Source organism: Acomys russatus, chromosome 17 (genome assembly GCF_903995435.1).
Source record: "Acomys russatus chromosome 17, mAcoRus1.1, whole genome shotgun sequence".
Classification (NCBI taxonomy): domain Eukaryota; kingdom Metazoa; phylum Chordata; class Mammalia; order Rodentia; family Muridae; genus Acomys; species Acomys russatus.
The window spans coordinates 42,448,431-42,464,130 of record NC_067153.1 but is presented as its reverse complement, the minus strand read 5'-3'; the positions used below and the strand labels follow the sequence as shown (position 1 = coordinate 42,464,130).

The window sequence follows — 15,700 nt, the reverse complement described above, 5'->3', positions numbered from 1 at the left end:
GACCTAATCCGTGGTTTTCTGGTTAAAAAGGAGTTAGATTGGATAGTGACCGATTTGAACAGGGATGACAAATGGGACACCTGAGAGCCCCCGGGGGAGCAGTGGGAGGAAGTGCTGAGACAAACTGGTTCAGCCACAAGGTGTTGATGGGTAGTCATGGTCAAAGGTACATGTTGTTCCATCGCTATAAGAAATACAGGCCCGGGCTGGGGGGATGGCTCAGCGGTTAAGAGCACTGACTGCTCTTCCAGAGGTCATGAGTTCAATTCCCAGCAACCACATGGTGGCTCACAACCATCTGTAATGTGATATGATGCATACTGTATACATAATAAATACATCTTTAAAAAGAAAGAAAGAAAGAAAGAAATACAGGTGGCACACGCCTTTAATCCCAGCACTCGGGAGGCAGAGGCGGGCGGATCGCCGTGAGTTCGAGGCCAGCCTGGTCTACAAAGCAAGTTCCAGGACAGCCAAGGCTATACAGAGAAACCCTGTCTTGAAAAACAAAAACAAAACAAAGCAAAACAAAAGAAATACAGCATAAGCCAGGCGGTGGTGGCGCACACCTTTAATCCCAGCACTCAGTAGGCAGAGGCAGGCATATTGCTGTGAGTTTGAGGCCAGCCTGGTCTGCAAAGTGAGTCCAGAATGGCCAAGGCTACACAGAGAAACCGTGTCTCGAAAAACCAAAAAAAAAAAAAAAAAAAAAAAAAAAAAAAAGAAAGAAAGAAAGAAAGAAAGAAAGAAAAGAAACACAGCAACACAGCATTTCCAGACCAGGTGTGGTGTGGTGGGGCACTTGCCTACTCTGGTTAGGGCTGGATCACCAAAAGAAGGCAAGAACCGGTAGAATCTGCTGCCACCAATCCTCCTGCCTTGGCCTCCCAAGTGCTGGCCGTGTGCACCACCGCATTCCGCTCCTTTTATAACGGCCTACTAATTAGAGCCACAATCTTTGTCCTTGGTGAAAAAATTCAGTCTATAAAGAGTTTGTCAAAGTGTGTGTGTGTGTGTGTGTGTGTGTGTGGTGTCTATTGTCTTGTCTCACACATACAAGTGTACATGGAGGGAAAATGTACAGAAATGGGATTGCTAGAGCAAAATACACGTGTTTAGACTCTTCCCCAAGGAAATAGTACAGTTAGAATTTACTTGTCCCTGTGACTATGTTGCACATTGTATGATGATTTCGGGCCATCCTGATGAGGGGAAAGGGCTTTTGTTATTGTAATAGGTCACACATAAAACTTTTTCTTTGTTTTGGCCGTTTCCTGAGGAGGCATCTTATAGCTGGAGTTACAATTACTGAGTCAGGGGCGTGGGCCGTACACACGGTGTGTCAGGTACCTTTCTGCAGTAAGACACCTGGATAAGAACAACTTGAGGGGGCTGGAGAGATGGCTCAGCAATAAAGGAACTGACTGCTCTTCCAGAGGTCATGAGTTCAATTCCCACCAACCACATGGTGGCTCACAACCATCCACAATGAGATCTGATGCCTTCTTCTGGCATGCAGTACATGAAGGCATAATACTGTATACATAATAAATAAATAAATATTTTAAAAAAAGAACAACTTGAGGAAAAAGGGTTTGTTTTAGCTTTTGGTACAGCCCATGAAGATGGACAAGTGAAGGCAGCAGGAGCCTGAGGTAGGCTGGCCATGTCTCCATACTCAGGAAGCAGAGAGCTATAAATGGCCAGTTCTGAGCTCACTTCCTCCAAGTCACACAGGCCATACAGACCAGGATCACTACTCAGATGGATTTTTCCACCTCAGTCAAGATAATCTTCCACAGACATGCCCAGAAGCTAGATAATCCTTCACACTCGTGTTTGGGGACTTGTCAGATTGACACTCACCAACTATCACACGTGACAATCTGCTTTCCGTTTCTTACTTTCCCCTCTCAGTCCCACCCTGCCTGCAAAAGCCCCTCGTTGACAGCGAACCAGTTCAACCTTTACGGGAAGAGCCCGCTAATCGTGTACTTCTTCCTCAACTACTCCAAGTTGCAGCAGCACGGCCAGGACGTGCTGATCAGCAGGAGAGAAAGGACCAAACTCATCCCATATCCTTGCCACCTGCCACCTCCTTGTAGAAGCAGGCCCTGAGGAGAAGCATCCAGGCCTGGCACACAGAGGGTGCTTGGTAGGAGCAGCCGTGGTATGTACCTCAGGGATAGAGTTTTGCTCGTGTGAGGCTCAGGTAAGCCTAGGCCAGGAGAGCCCTGATCATGTCGAATTCCCCATGGACACGGAGTCACCTTTTTTTTCATCTTCCACCATGAACATAGGTACCATAGCCTCCCTGGTGTTCACTGGCCCAAGCGTTGGGACCATCAGTTTTGGTGTCCGTGTGTGTTTCACCTAAACCTCCTCCCTTCACGTTCCTCCCCAGCTCCATTTGGAGTTGGCATAAAGCTCGGCTTGGGAAACAGGCGGAGCACGTGTGGTTCCCTGAGCCTTAGCAACATGCCTTGGGTCAGAACATAAGTTCTACTGAGAGTCAGTTTGTTCTGCTTGTCCAAGTAGCCAAGACTCTGGAACTCATGCTACCACTAGCCAGCCATGTAACTTTGGAGACATTCTACTTTCTCACTGGGCATCGTTTATTTCATCTGTAAAATCAAAATAAGGGTTCCCATCTCAGGGTTGCTTTTTGTTTGTTTGTTTTATTGTTGTTTGGTGGGTTTTGTTGTTTATTTGTTTGTCCCACTGTGTAGCCCTGGCTTGTCCTGAGACTCACTGTGTAGATCAGGCTGGTCTTCAATTCACAGCTCTACCGGCCTCTTGTCCCATGAATGCTGAGATTTAAGGCTTGTGCCACCACGCCCAGCTTCAGGGCCGATTTTGCGGATTGATCCCCAGCCCAGTAGAGGGAAGCGTGCTCAGCACATGCTCGGTACTCAGGTGCCTTTGCTGGATTGTGGGCAGAAAGGGCACTGGGTAGCCTTTTCCTTGTCTGCTCTTAACACTTCATGTCCCAGATCTCTGAAGGAGGACCACCTGTTTCTAGGCAGCATGGTCCAAATTGTCCCCAGCATCACCTTGTTCTTTAGGTCACTGTGGCTCCAGAGACAACCCCTGACTAGGATGTACCAATCTTAGCAGCCTTACCCTCCAAGCTCCCAAAGTGAAGATGGTCCTACCAAGCCAGTAATATGACTGCATGGTGTATAACTGCCACTGGATGGAGAATTGGCACTGCAGTTGTCACCTTCCTCTAGTTCTCAACCTTCCCAATGCTGCAACCCTTTAATACAGTTCCTCACACTGTGGTGACCGCCCCCCCCCCCATAGTATTTTTTTTTTTTTTTTTTTTTTTTTTTTTTTTTTGCTACTTGATAACTGGAAACTTTGCTACTGTTATGAGTCATAATGTTTTCTGATGGTTAGGTGACCCCTGTGAAAGGGTCATTTGACACTCCTCCAAGGAGTCAAGACCCACAGATTGAAAAGCGCTGCTTGAACAGGAAGGATTATCTATTCTTTGCGGGGGGGGGGGGGGGGTTGTTCTTTTTTTTTTTTTTCTTTAACATTTACTTATTTATTAAGTATACAATGTTTTGCCTGCGTGTAACACCTGCAGGCCAGAAGAGGGCACCAGGTCTCATTATAGATGACTGTGAGCCACCATGTAGTTGCTGGGAATTGAACTCAGGACCTGTTCTTGAGATTCTTAAGATAGGATCTCCTGGTATGGATGAGGCTGGCCTCAAACTCAGGGCAATGGCTGCCTCAACCTTGTGAGTGCAGAGACCACAGGTGTAAACCACCAGACCTGGCTCGTAGCCCCTTTCATAGAGGCTTGTAGCCCCTTTCATAGATAAACAGAGACATAGAGGGTGACAGGAGCTTGTCACAATTTCAGCTGAGATTCTAACCAAAGGTGGAGGTACAGCAGAGGAGATAGGTGTTGTTTGTTCGTCTTGGTGTTTTGAGACAGTGTCTCCTGCAGCTCTGGCTGGCCTGGAACCCCCAGTGTCCTCAAACCTGACCCTCCTAATTCCATTTTCCAGATGCTAAGATCACAGGTGTGCGTTGCCTCACCTGACTGAAAGAGGGGCCTTGTCAGTATTAAACCTGAAACGGACGATGAGGCTGAGTGTGGCAGTACATACCCAGAATGTCAGTGACTCAGGGCCATGAGGCGGGAAGCTACTATGAGTTTGAGACTACACAGCCAGATCCTGTTTCAGAAAACCAAATCCCGCTGGCCTTGAGGGTGCACACCTGTAGTCCCAGCACTCAGGAGCCAGAGGCAGGTGGATCTCTATGAGTTCAAGACCAGCCAGGTCTACATAGTAAGACTGTCTCAAAAACCAAAAACAAAACCCAAAACAGAAAACAAGAAATGATTTCTCAGGCACACAAGGAGAGGGATGGTGGAGCCCTTCCTCTTCGCCATTGTGATGACAGACTCCAGACTAGTAAACTGGGATCAGAACTAAGCTTGTGGCTGTGGCTGAAGGGATCTATGGAAAGAATGAGGTGATGCTGGGGAACCCTCTGGAAACAACACTGCACGCCCAGCCAGAGGTACAACTACCTTTCCTCCTTTCAGACAGTCTAAGGAAGTCTTTTCTGGCTCCCTACCATGGTCAGAGGCAAAGGGAGCTTTCTGACCTGGTAGACACTGCCCAGCCACAGGGACGATGGACTCTCTTCATTCCCAGGCCAGCCATAGCCAGTCTCAGAAGACCACTGCTTGTGTGGATTTTGGGGTACCTCCTCTAGAATCCCAGAACACAAAACATTGCCCTTTGCACAACCCACATTCTCCTTCCCCTTCCCCATGCCCAAGGCCCGACCACTAGCAGCACAGGGACAGCACAGGGGACATTTCCTTAACAGCAGAATGCACTGACTCTGCCGTGACCTATGCTGACATCATCCAGCTGGTCACGAAGAACATAGAGAAGCGGAAGCGGAAGCTCAGGCAGCTGGGCCAGCTGCACGAGGACGAGTGGACCTATTTTAACAAATACCTGATGGATCTGAAAGAGAACTTTGATCGGTAGGTGTTGCGGGACACTTGGTCACACCGCGAACCCTGAGATTGTGTGCTGGAAAAGCCTGTTTCTTTCTTTCTTGGTTTTTGTTTGTTTGTTTGTTTGTTTTTTGAGACAGGGTTTCTCTGTGTGGCCTTGACTATCCTAGACTCACTCTGTAGACCAGGCTGGCCTCGAACTCACAGCGATCCGCCCGCCTCTGCCTCCCGAGTGCTGGGATTAAAGGCCTGCGCCACCATGCCCGGCTCACCTGTTTCTTGTTGTAGTGTGGCTCAGCCCTAGCACACACCTTTAATCCAAGAGCTTTCTGTTAACAGGATTAAATAAAGTCAACCATATGTCAAGAGGCAGGGAAAAAAAAACAGACTGACAGGGAATGAACAAAGGAAAAAAACATAGAGAGTGAGAGGAAATCTGAATGACAGGGAAATAGAAAGGAAGGACATTCAGTTTGGGTTTTTTTTTAAAGACAGTGTGGAGAAGAAGGGGCTTTTTCCATCTGGGATGTCAGCTGAGTAAGAACGTCGGCTCTGAGCTATTAGGTTTCACCCTAGCATCTGGCTCCTGAGACTTTATTGATAAAATCAAACATTAGGGCCTTTGTTTAAAAACAACAGGTAGGAGGGCATGGGTGCAGTCACCTGCGGGCACCCACTGCAGCGGTTAGCAGGATTTAACTGGAGTGGGGCAGGGCTGCTAGTTTGCTTACTACTCTCATTGAGCATGGTCAGCTTTTCTGGGCGGTAGTGGTGCACATCTTTAATCCCAGCACTCAGGAGGCAGAGGCAAGCAGATCTTGCTGAGTTCGAGGCCAGCCTGATCTAAAGAGCTAGTTCCAGGACAGCCAGAAATACACAAAGAAACCCTGTCCCAAAAGAAAGAAAGAAGCAATTGCGAGGGTGGGGGTTAGGGGGGCAAGGGAGGGAGAGGTGAGAGAGGAAATAGTTCATTCACAGACCTCCTGTGTGGTCAACTGTTTCCCTGGACACTGTCCAGCAAAGTGCCAGACGAATGTAGATGTTTATGTGTCAAGATTACATTGCAGGACAACCAGGGTTACATAGTGATTCTCTTTCTTGGGCCTGGGGAGGCTGTGGGGGTCAGGGGACAAGAAGAAGAAAAAGAAGAGATCACATCGACTCTTTCGTCCTTTCCCATATATGTCTTTTGTCATTTTATCCCCCAGGAAGATAAAAATTATCAATAAAAGAGCAGAGGAAAGAAGAAAGGACAACCAGGCATTTCTCTCCTCCTCGTTGCTGTTTGATGACTTGTGTGACAAGAAATCCAAAGGAAACCCCAGCAAGGAAACTGCATTTCTTTCCAGGTTTGTTCAAACAGAAGCCTTAGAAAATGTCCATTGTGAACGCTGTAAGAACTCTTACCACACAGGGAAGGTTCTCATTTGCAGGTCTGGGTCTAGAGGACACCCACCGAGCTTCCCCGGTTCTCATGTCTCAGAACAAAGAATTGGACCAGAGACACATGGGCAGTGATAGGGACTGTTTAGTGAGGAAGGAAGAAGGCTGTCTCTGAGAGTGGAGGTGTGCTAGGGATCCGGGACAGGGTGAGGCTCGGAGTCCTCAGAGTCATGTGGGGATCACTCATATAGTGCCGCCTGCTCTGTCTTGTCTCCTGTAGCCACTGTCAGGAGAGCTTTCTAGTGTTTCTGCCAACTGGCTTCTCTCATCTGTCTCCCTCCTCACCCTCTCTCCAGCCCCTCATCGTTCATCTCAATGCCTTCCTCCATCCCACTCTCCTTTTCCTTGAGAGCTGTGGTCCCAGAAGTTTTAAGGGAGGATGGGGGATTTAAAAAACAAAAACAAACAACTTAAGTTTATGTGTATGTGCCTGCATGTAGGTATGTGTTTCCCCATTCATGCAGGAGCCCAAAAATGTCAGAAACCCCAGAACTGGACTTACAGCTGTGAGCCACCGTGTGGGCACTGGAAACTGAACCCAGGTCCTCTGTAAGAGCAGCCAGTGCTCTTACCTGCTGAGCCATCTCTCCAGCCTCAGTGATCAGTGTCTGATGGCTTCCACGCACCTGCTGGTTACAGATGAACCTTTGGATCCCCCTACAGTAGGCAGTGGCAGCAATCCCTGAATTATAAAAAGTTGAGTTTGAATATATCCTGAAAGACATACTTTTTACAAAATTAAAACTACAAAGGCTAGCCAGGTGTGGTGGCGCACGCCTTTAATCCCAGCACTCCTTTTAAGGAGGAATCCACTGGTGGGAGAGATTAAAAATAAGGCAGTATGAAGTAGCCCGCCCTTTGTATGATGCACGCAATATTCCCATCCCTCACTGAGCCTATTCATACAGCCCCCATCCCCCACGCTGCTCTAGTGTCCTCCTGCCCACACTGATTCTGTCCCCTTGAGGCATCTTTCTCCACAGCTTTTCTTTGTTTGATGGTTTTTATTCTTTGAACTTAGACCTGAATTGTCTTCATAGCTTGGAGCAAAGCTCCAAGAAGTCCACACAGGGCCAGTCCTCCTGGCCAGGGCTTCTCCGTCAGTGGACTCACTCTCTTCTTGTAGCAGAGAAACAAGCTACCCCCACAAGGAGGTGCCTAGCATCAGCAGCCACTTTTCTCAGGACCATTCTGTGCATGGGGAGGGAAGAGCCTTTTCTTTCTGAGCTGACCCCTGGATGACTGAATTCAAGGACCCTACAGTTAAATAGCCACTCAACTCCCTTTACTTGGTCTTAATATCACTGGCCTCTATTTCAGTTTCTCTAGGAAATAAAATAAAAACCTTTAATCTTCATGATAGTGAAGAGACAGAAAAGCTGTTTTTCAGCCCTGGCCACTTGGTACTTTCTAAGATGGCTTCGGGGCTGTTGTATTCTACCCGAGAAAAGCCACACCCTCATACCTGTTTCGAGCACCTGACAGCACGTGATGTCCCAAGCTGAGCTCTTGCCCCCTCAGGGTTAAATAACTAGTAACCAATCATTTTAAAGATCAACTAACCAATCATGTTTGTACTAAGTTCTGTGTCTGTAAGGGTATTTAAACCCTCCGCCATTACAGAACAGGGTCTTTCCATCTCCCCATCATGGTGGACCCTGACGCGTCAGCTTAATAAATTCCTTTGCTTTTGCATTGATTCTGGACTCTGGCTCTCAATCTGGCTTCCAGGAATAGACTCTGGCGATCAAAGTCTAACCATAGTATTTGAAGCATTATATAAATTAGGATTTTATCTAGACGTCTATCACAGAAAAAAGTAAAATATACCCAGGCGTTGTGGTGCACACCTTTAACCCCAGCACTTGGGAGGCAGAGGCAGGCAGATCGCTGTGAGTTCGAGGCCAGCCTGGTCTACAAAGCGAGTCCAGGACAGCCAAGGCTACACAGAGATACCCTGTCTCGAAAAACCAAAAAATGTTAATCCCTGGAGGTGGACAGTATAGGCCCAGTGGGGGTCTCAGGGCCTCCAGGAGACTAGGGTTCACTAGCCTGTCCCTTAGGGTTCCTCAGGGTCCCTGTGGCCCTGGAGTTCCAAGCATGCAGTCTGTGCTCCAAGCCAGCAACCCAAGAAGGCTAATCTCATTCTGTTTCAGCATTCTCCTCAGAAGTTCCAATTGCTTTCCCTATCTTCTCATCGGTAGTGTAATAGGAATATACCAGCGTCTCCCTACCACTTTAATGCACAGCTCAATGTCTTGTAAAATCATCGAACTTTGACAATTTTCACGACTTGAATGACACCTGTAATGTTAAAGTTAGGCATCAGTGACCACAACCCAGTTTTTGAACTTTTTCCTAATCTATAAAGATTTGCCACATCCACTTTATAGATTCCCATCACCTCCTGTTTTATAAAGGCCCTTTCCTGAAAACACCATGATATTACCACTTTATTTCAGGGGCCAGATGCTGCAAAGGAGCTTGGGAAATGTAGTTTAAAAAGTTGGGTTCATTTCTGTCCCCAGACTGGTTCCTTTGCCAGGGTGAATGATGGGTTGGCTGGTGACGTGCCTCATCACTGACAGGTGGCAACAGCCTCTATTTTACTTTAAAAAAAAAAATTTTTTTTTTTACTCCACCATTTTATTAAACCAGTTTAAAATGTATGATGTTCTGATATGTTTAATGTTCTAATTGGGTCCGTTGTACTAAGAAAAAAAAAATCCCATAGAAAACATTTTAATATCTTAGAAAAATTAAGAAAGTTGAGCATGTCACATTGCACAATGTTTACATAAGAATGCTTGAAAATTATAAATATGCAATACTGTACAGGCTGCCTGAAGGTGTCTGTCATGGGCTGCCACACTGGCTTCGGCAGCACTGTGCCTGGGAAGTGAAAGTCCTTTTAAACAGTCGATAAGGAAGACAGCACAGCCGAGAACTGTTTGGCTCCCATTTGGGCTGATGCTCTGATGCTCCTGAGCCTCTCTTGATATTTAAGGTGGCTTTAGCTAAGAACCTGTAGACCCCTCACCTCACCTCTGTGGTGTCTACAGGGAACTTGAGGAGTGTCCACCTATGTGTTCATTGTAATCATCTTTTTCCTCCAAGTAGAGATGAGATTTCTTTCTCCAAGAATTATGAATGGAAAACAGTTGAAAACTTGTTTGGGGCAGTTTTAGAGTTGAAAAACAAAAACAAAACAAAACAACAACAACAAAAAACACCAAAAAACTGGGCACTCAGCCAGACTACAGAATGAGAGACTATCCTATTAAACCTTTGGATTGAAATTTTTCTTGACTTGAGAAAAGACTATGCTTGAGCAGTGAACTTGTAGGAGTCGTGAGGGAGCCTCACTACCTGTCTTTGTCACATCAATCCTAGATTCTCAGGCATCAAAACTGCACCTCAGCTGGGCGTAGTGGCGCGCGCCTTTAATTCTCGCAGAAGCAGGCAGATCTCTGTGAGTTCGAGGCCAGCCTGGTCTACAAAGCAAGTCCAGGGCAGCCCAGGCTACACAGAGAAACCCTGTCTCGAAAAACCAAAACCAAACCAAATAAAAACAAAACAAAAACCAAAATAATCATACCTCAGTCTAATTCCCCCAGATCTGACTCTCCTTTCTTTCTGACCTGACATTTTAAACCCAGCTCAGTTTCCCCTTCCTCCAGGAAGCCTCCCCTGATGTCTGCTCAGAGCACATCCTAGCCTGGCCCCAAGATACGGTTGGAAGATTAATGCGAGGGAGTTGCCCCGTGCTGGCCCTTTACTTCCACTACCTTTGCCAACCCTACCAACCTACGTTTATTTTTCTCCCAGGGCATCTCAAAGTGCCGGTCAGACTGCTGCTTAGTTTCTGTACTGGTTTTATTGACATCCATTTTGCTTCCCCGACAGGAAGGAGAAGAAGCAGATAGAAGAGAAACGGAAGTTTCTTTCCCCTGTCTCATTTCAAAGCCCCGCGGAGAACTATTCCCTGGGCCTTAAAAGCCCCTACAGCATCGGCTCTGTTTCCAGTATCAGGTGCGGTGGTCCAACAGTGGGAAGATAGGGAAGCAAGAAGTGCCCACTCCCTAGCCCAGCACCCTCAGGGGTTGCCTGAGAGACCTGGGGGGCAGAGCTTTGTGCGCATGCGCGGCTGCTGCACCTTTTCAGGCATTTTATTTTTGCATGGTATTTAAACATCGAACCCCTACCCCAGATCTAGCCAATGGACAAGGCATTCTCCACAGATGAGTGAAGAGTGGGGACTGACTTTCACACGAACCCTGGTGCCCCATATTTGACCACATTCCCTTGATGGCACTCAGGGGAAGGATAGCGGGCTACCAAGAAGAGACTTTATACCCTATGATCATATACAAGGGGAGGAGGTCCCCCTCAGTCACAGTCATAGGGGAGGGGAATAGGGTGAAAGTGAGAGGGAGGGAGAAATGGGAGGATAGAGGGGATGGGATAATAATTGAGATGTAATATGAATGAATTAATAAATTAATTAATAAAAAAAGAAAGTAAAAAAAAAGTATTGCCGGCTGGGTGACGATGGCACACACCTTTAATCCCAGCACTCAGGAGACAGAGGCAGGTGGATTGCAGTTAGTTCAAGGCCAGCCTAGTCTACAAAGTGAGTCCAGGACAGCCAAGGCTACACAGGGAAATCCTGTCTTGAAAAACAAAACAAAACAAAAATAAAATAAAGTATTGCCATAATAATATTACACTGTTGGGTGGATGACACTTCAATTTACCAATGGTCTACCCTGTGAGCATTAAGAAAATAAATATAACTCAGATAACTAATTTTTTTTTTTTTTTTTTTTTTTTTTGGTTTTTCGAGACAGGGTTTCTCTGTGTAGCCCTGGCTGTCCTAGACTTGCTTTTGTAGATCAGGCTGGCCTCGAACTCACAGCAATCTGCCTGCCTCTGCCTCCCAAGTGCTGGGATTAAAGGCATGCCCCACCACGCCTGCCAGGTAATTAATTTCATTCCTTCTCAAGTCTCTGATGGAGTTGAAGACCAGATAGTTTAGTTTTACAATTAAGCTCAGTTGTTTAGGGGTTAAGATGTTTCTAAGTCTGGATAGATGTTTAAAATTGATAGAGATGAGATATGATAGATATTGATTTACACTCAGAATTTTAGACTCACCAAAATAGGAAAGATGTTTTCTTCAAGGTTGCCAAATACAAATAACCAAAATATTATAAATATGGCACTAATGTAATAACTGGGTTTTGTGGTTCTTCTTGCTGTATGTAGTTTATATTATGTACGTGTAATAATATAGAGATATATATAATATTAAAAAAGAAAATAAGCATGACAAATGGGCATAGTGGCACACACCTGTAATCCCAGCACTCTGGAGGCAGAGGCAGGCAGATCATTATAGGCCAGCCTGGTCTACAAAACAGAACAGCCAGGACTACAAAAGAAACCCCGTCTCAAAAAACAGTGCAAAACAAAACAAAGCACGGTACAAACATGATCTCATCTCAAAGTTAAGCTTTCCTGAGGTAGGGATTAGTCACAGCACCCCTAAGCACAGACGAGGGTTATAACATCCTTCAAGACAGCCTGGGGTTGCAGCAGTTGTTACACACACCCCCAGCTGACAAGCAACTGGTGCCAGGAGGCAAATACATCATCAAATTAAATGCCCATGCAGTACTGGGGACCCTGGGAAGATGGAGCAGGGGTCCAGAAGCCATGCAGGAAGGTGTTACTAAGTCTGACACAGATGACAGTTTCCTGGCAGAAGGAGGGGGATGTGGAAGAGGCTAGGAGCTTGGAGGGGCGGGGGGAGGCCTGAAGACTAAAGAGCGGACAAATGTGGAGCTTTCCCTGAAGCCCTTGGTTTTCTGTTGTGGGAAATGGTCAGCGAGGGCATCCCTGATTTGAGTCAGCTTTTCAGAGACCCAGTACGTTTTAGTGCTCATGTTTGGGGGACTTGGAAAAGCTCCCACAAATCCTTGTCTGTACTTGGTACCCCTCTATACTTTTCAATCAGGAATCCCCAGGTTTTCTGGATTTTGGCTTAGAAAAATATTTCAGAGACCAACCCTTAATAACATATTATTTAAGAAATCATTTACAAGCAGGAACTGGTGGCAGGAGGCCGCAATTGGAGGCTGAGGCAAGAGATTGAAAAAGAATAAGTTCCTTGGTTCTAAGGATAGTGAATTAATTAATCTTTTGTTGCCTTACTGAGACACCCAAGGCTGAGTAGTCATGACCAAAGTATTTTTTATTTTGTCTTGTTTTGTTTTTTAGAGACAGGGTTTCTCTGTGTAGCCTTGACTATCCTGGACTCGCTTTGTAGACCAGGCTGGCCTCAAACTCACAGCGATCCATCTGCCTCTGCCTCCCAAGTGCTAGGATTAAAGGCGTGCGCCACCACTGCCAGGCATGACCAAAGTATTTATTTAGTTTACAGTTCTGGAGGTCTAGTGGGGGAGGGGGGGAAATTGTGACTGTAGCCGGGTGTAGTTGCACACGCCTTTAATCCCAGCACTCAGGAAGCAGAGGTAGGCGGATCTCTGTGAGTTCGAGGCCAGCCTGCTCTACAAAGTGAGTCCAGGATAGCCAAGGCTACACAGAAAAACCCTGTCTGAAAAACCAAAAGCAAAAAATTGTGAGTGTATGCTGTGAAATATAGACGGGGAAAAAAAATCAGAATTTTAAAAGAATCACACACACACGGGATGGCACAGTGGGTAAAGCCCTTGTCAAACAAGTGTGAGGAGGACCCGAGTGTGAATCTTCAGAACTCAGCCTGCATCTGTAACCCCACTATTCCTACAGAGAGATGGAAGCAGGGGCCGGAGCATCCCTAGAAGCCTGTGGGTAGCTAACCTTGCCTGTGCGTCACTAAACAACAACAAAGCGCCCTGTCTCAGACAATATAAAAGGAAGACAAGGGCCAATACCCAACGTTGCCCTCTGACCTCCCCACATGTGCCGCGGCACATATGCGCCCCACCCCCAACTTCATACACACATACGCACACAAAATGATGGTGGTTGTTCTGTGTAGCCTTGGCCGGCCTTGAACTTGCTCTGTAGACCAGGCTGGCCAAAAGTCAGAGATCCACCTGCTTCTGCCTCCAGACTTCTGGGGATCAAGGGCTTCTGCCACCGCCACCATTGCTGACATAGCCATCGTTTTTGTTTTGCTTGTTTTTTTTTTTTTGTTTTGTTTTTTGAGTTGTTTCTCTGTGTTACCATTCAAGCTGTTCTAGAACTCATTTTGTAGAAGGGGCTGGCCTTGAACTCAGAGATCTGCCTTCCTCTACCTCCCAAATGCTGGGGTTAAAGGAGTGCACCATCACTGCCCAGGTGACATAGTCACTAAGGGCTGCAGTAGTCTCAGATCGCTGAGCATTTAATGTGAGCTCCCCCAGGACCTCCTGGTTCTATGGCCGTCTCTTTGTCTGTCAAATGGGAATGATTATAGTAATGTACAACTCAGGGTGGATGGGTAGAATAAACCGCTCAACCCTTTGTGAAGCCCAGAACACACTGCCTGCCTGATACAAGCAAAGTAGGCATAAGAGGACTATGCCGTCATCACCATTATCAGCATTGCTGAGACATGGCCTTACTGTGTATCCCAGAGTGGTTCCAAACTGAACAGCCTCCTGCCTCAGACGCCTGAGTGCTGAGTTACAGCTGTATGCCCTCTATCCCCTGCCTTGGAAGTGATCCTTAAATTAAGCATCAACAGTTCTGCACAGATTGTATTTTTTTAGTTTTTTACTTATTTTTAAAGATTTATTTATGTATATGAGTGCCAGAAGAGGGCACCCAGATCCCAGTATAGATGGTTGTGAGCCACCATGTAGTTGCTGGGAATTGAACTCGGGACCTCTTGGAAGAGCAGACAGCTGACCCATCTCGCTGTACAGATTGTAGAACACTGCCTCCTCTGTCGCCGTTTCCCAGCTCCCAGGCAGCTGCATTTTTTTTTTCTCCTGGCAAATCTAATGTGAGGCTGCTGTGGCCACTTCCTCATCTTTTCCTAGCCTGTGTGCAGGTCATGTCACTTTCATTGAGTCACTAATAGATTTGTGATTCATGTAATAATGTCGTGAAACCACAACTGTGATTATTTGTCTTTCCCTAGAACAATTTTCTTTTGAGACAGGGTTTCTCTGTGTAGTCTTGGCTGTCCTGGACTCACTTTGTAGACCAGGCCTGCCTCGAACTCACAGAGATCTGCCTGCCTCTGCCTCCTGAGTGCTGGGATTAAAGGCGTGCGCCACCTCACCTAGCTTTAGTTTAATTTTCTTATCTTCTTGATTTTTTTTCTTTCTTATATATTTACCACAGTCCACCCCCATGTTTTTCTTTGGTTTAATACATGTCCTTCCTGGACAGTCAGACCCTCTATGCCATCTGTCATTCCCTGGTTTTTTGGTCTTTTGACTTGCTTCTCTCAGGTGCTTGATTGTAGCCTGCTGACATCTTTGCCGTCTGAGGTCCCTACCATTTTTGTGTCTTCTTGTTCCTCCACAGCGAGCACAACTCCAGTAAGTCCAAATCCCCACAGGAGATGCTCTTCAGACTCTCACCTTCCTCCATGGAATGAACTCGCCCAAGAGCAGGCATAGCCTGCAATGCTGATGGCTGCGTGTGTTGTCATCGGATGTGATGGAAAAGAGAATCAGCAACGGCCAGTGAGAGCACTGCTGCAGCCAGGGATGCGTGGAGTCCTTCCCTGTCCATGGGATAAAGAATATTAAAGCTCACATCACCACAAACCATTCAGGGCGTAAAGACACACTGATTGACCTCATTCATTCAGGCATTTCCTTAGTTCATTCTTTCATCCATTTTTTAGTTATGACATCACAGTACAACACATGCATATGAAACACAGCAAGCACCTTGTCTCAAAAAACAAGCAAGTGAGAAGAATTAGAAGGGAACTGAGCTGCTGAGTATAATGGTCCACTTCTTTAGTCCCAACACTCGGAAGGCAGAGGTAGGCGGATCGCTGTGAGTTCGAGGCCAGCCTGGTCTACAAAGTGAGTCCAGGACAGCCAGGACTACACAGAGAAACCCTGTCTCGAAAAACCAAAAAAAAAAAAAAAAAAAAAAAAAAAAAATGCGGAAGCCTGTGATGGGCAGAAGAGAAGTAGTCAGGCTTAGGTTCCTGGGCTTGGGGTCTGAGATGGCCTGAAGGAGGAGAGGCAGAAGATGTAGCAGGAGGAAAAGAAGCCAGAGAGAAGGACGCCATCATAGGGCAGT

The 15,700-nt window shown here is 46.5% G+C and overlaps 1 protein-coding gene across 1 annotated transcript in view; it reads left to right on the top strand.

Annotated features, from left to right (window-relative positions):
- Fam227a (family with sequence similarity 227 member A) overlaps positions 1–15,121 on the top strand; it is a 52,833-nt gene extending 37,712 nt beyond the window's left edge. Inside the window, exons 14-18 of the mRNA XM_051159992.1 lie at positions 1,918–2,075; positions 4,871–5,023; positions 6,205–6,345; positions 10,346–10,471; positions 14,966–15,121. Coding sequence (XP_051015949.1) covers positions 1,918–2,075; positions 4,871–5,023; positions 6,205–6,345; positions 10,346–10,471; positions 14,966–15,038 — 651 coding nt within the window. The 3' untranslated portion in view covers positions 15,039–15,121. The remainder of the gene's footprint in view (positions 1–1,917; positions 2,076–4,870; positions 5,024–6,204; positions 6,346–10,345; positions 10,472–14,965) is intronic.
- Positions 15,122–15,700: the final 579 nt, after the last annotated feature.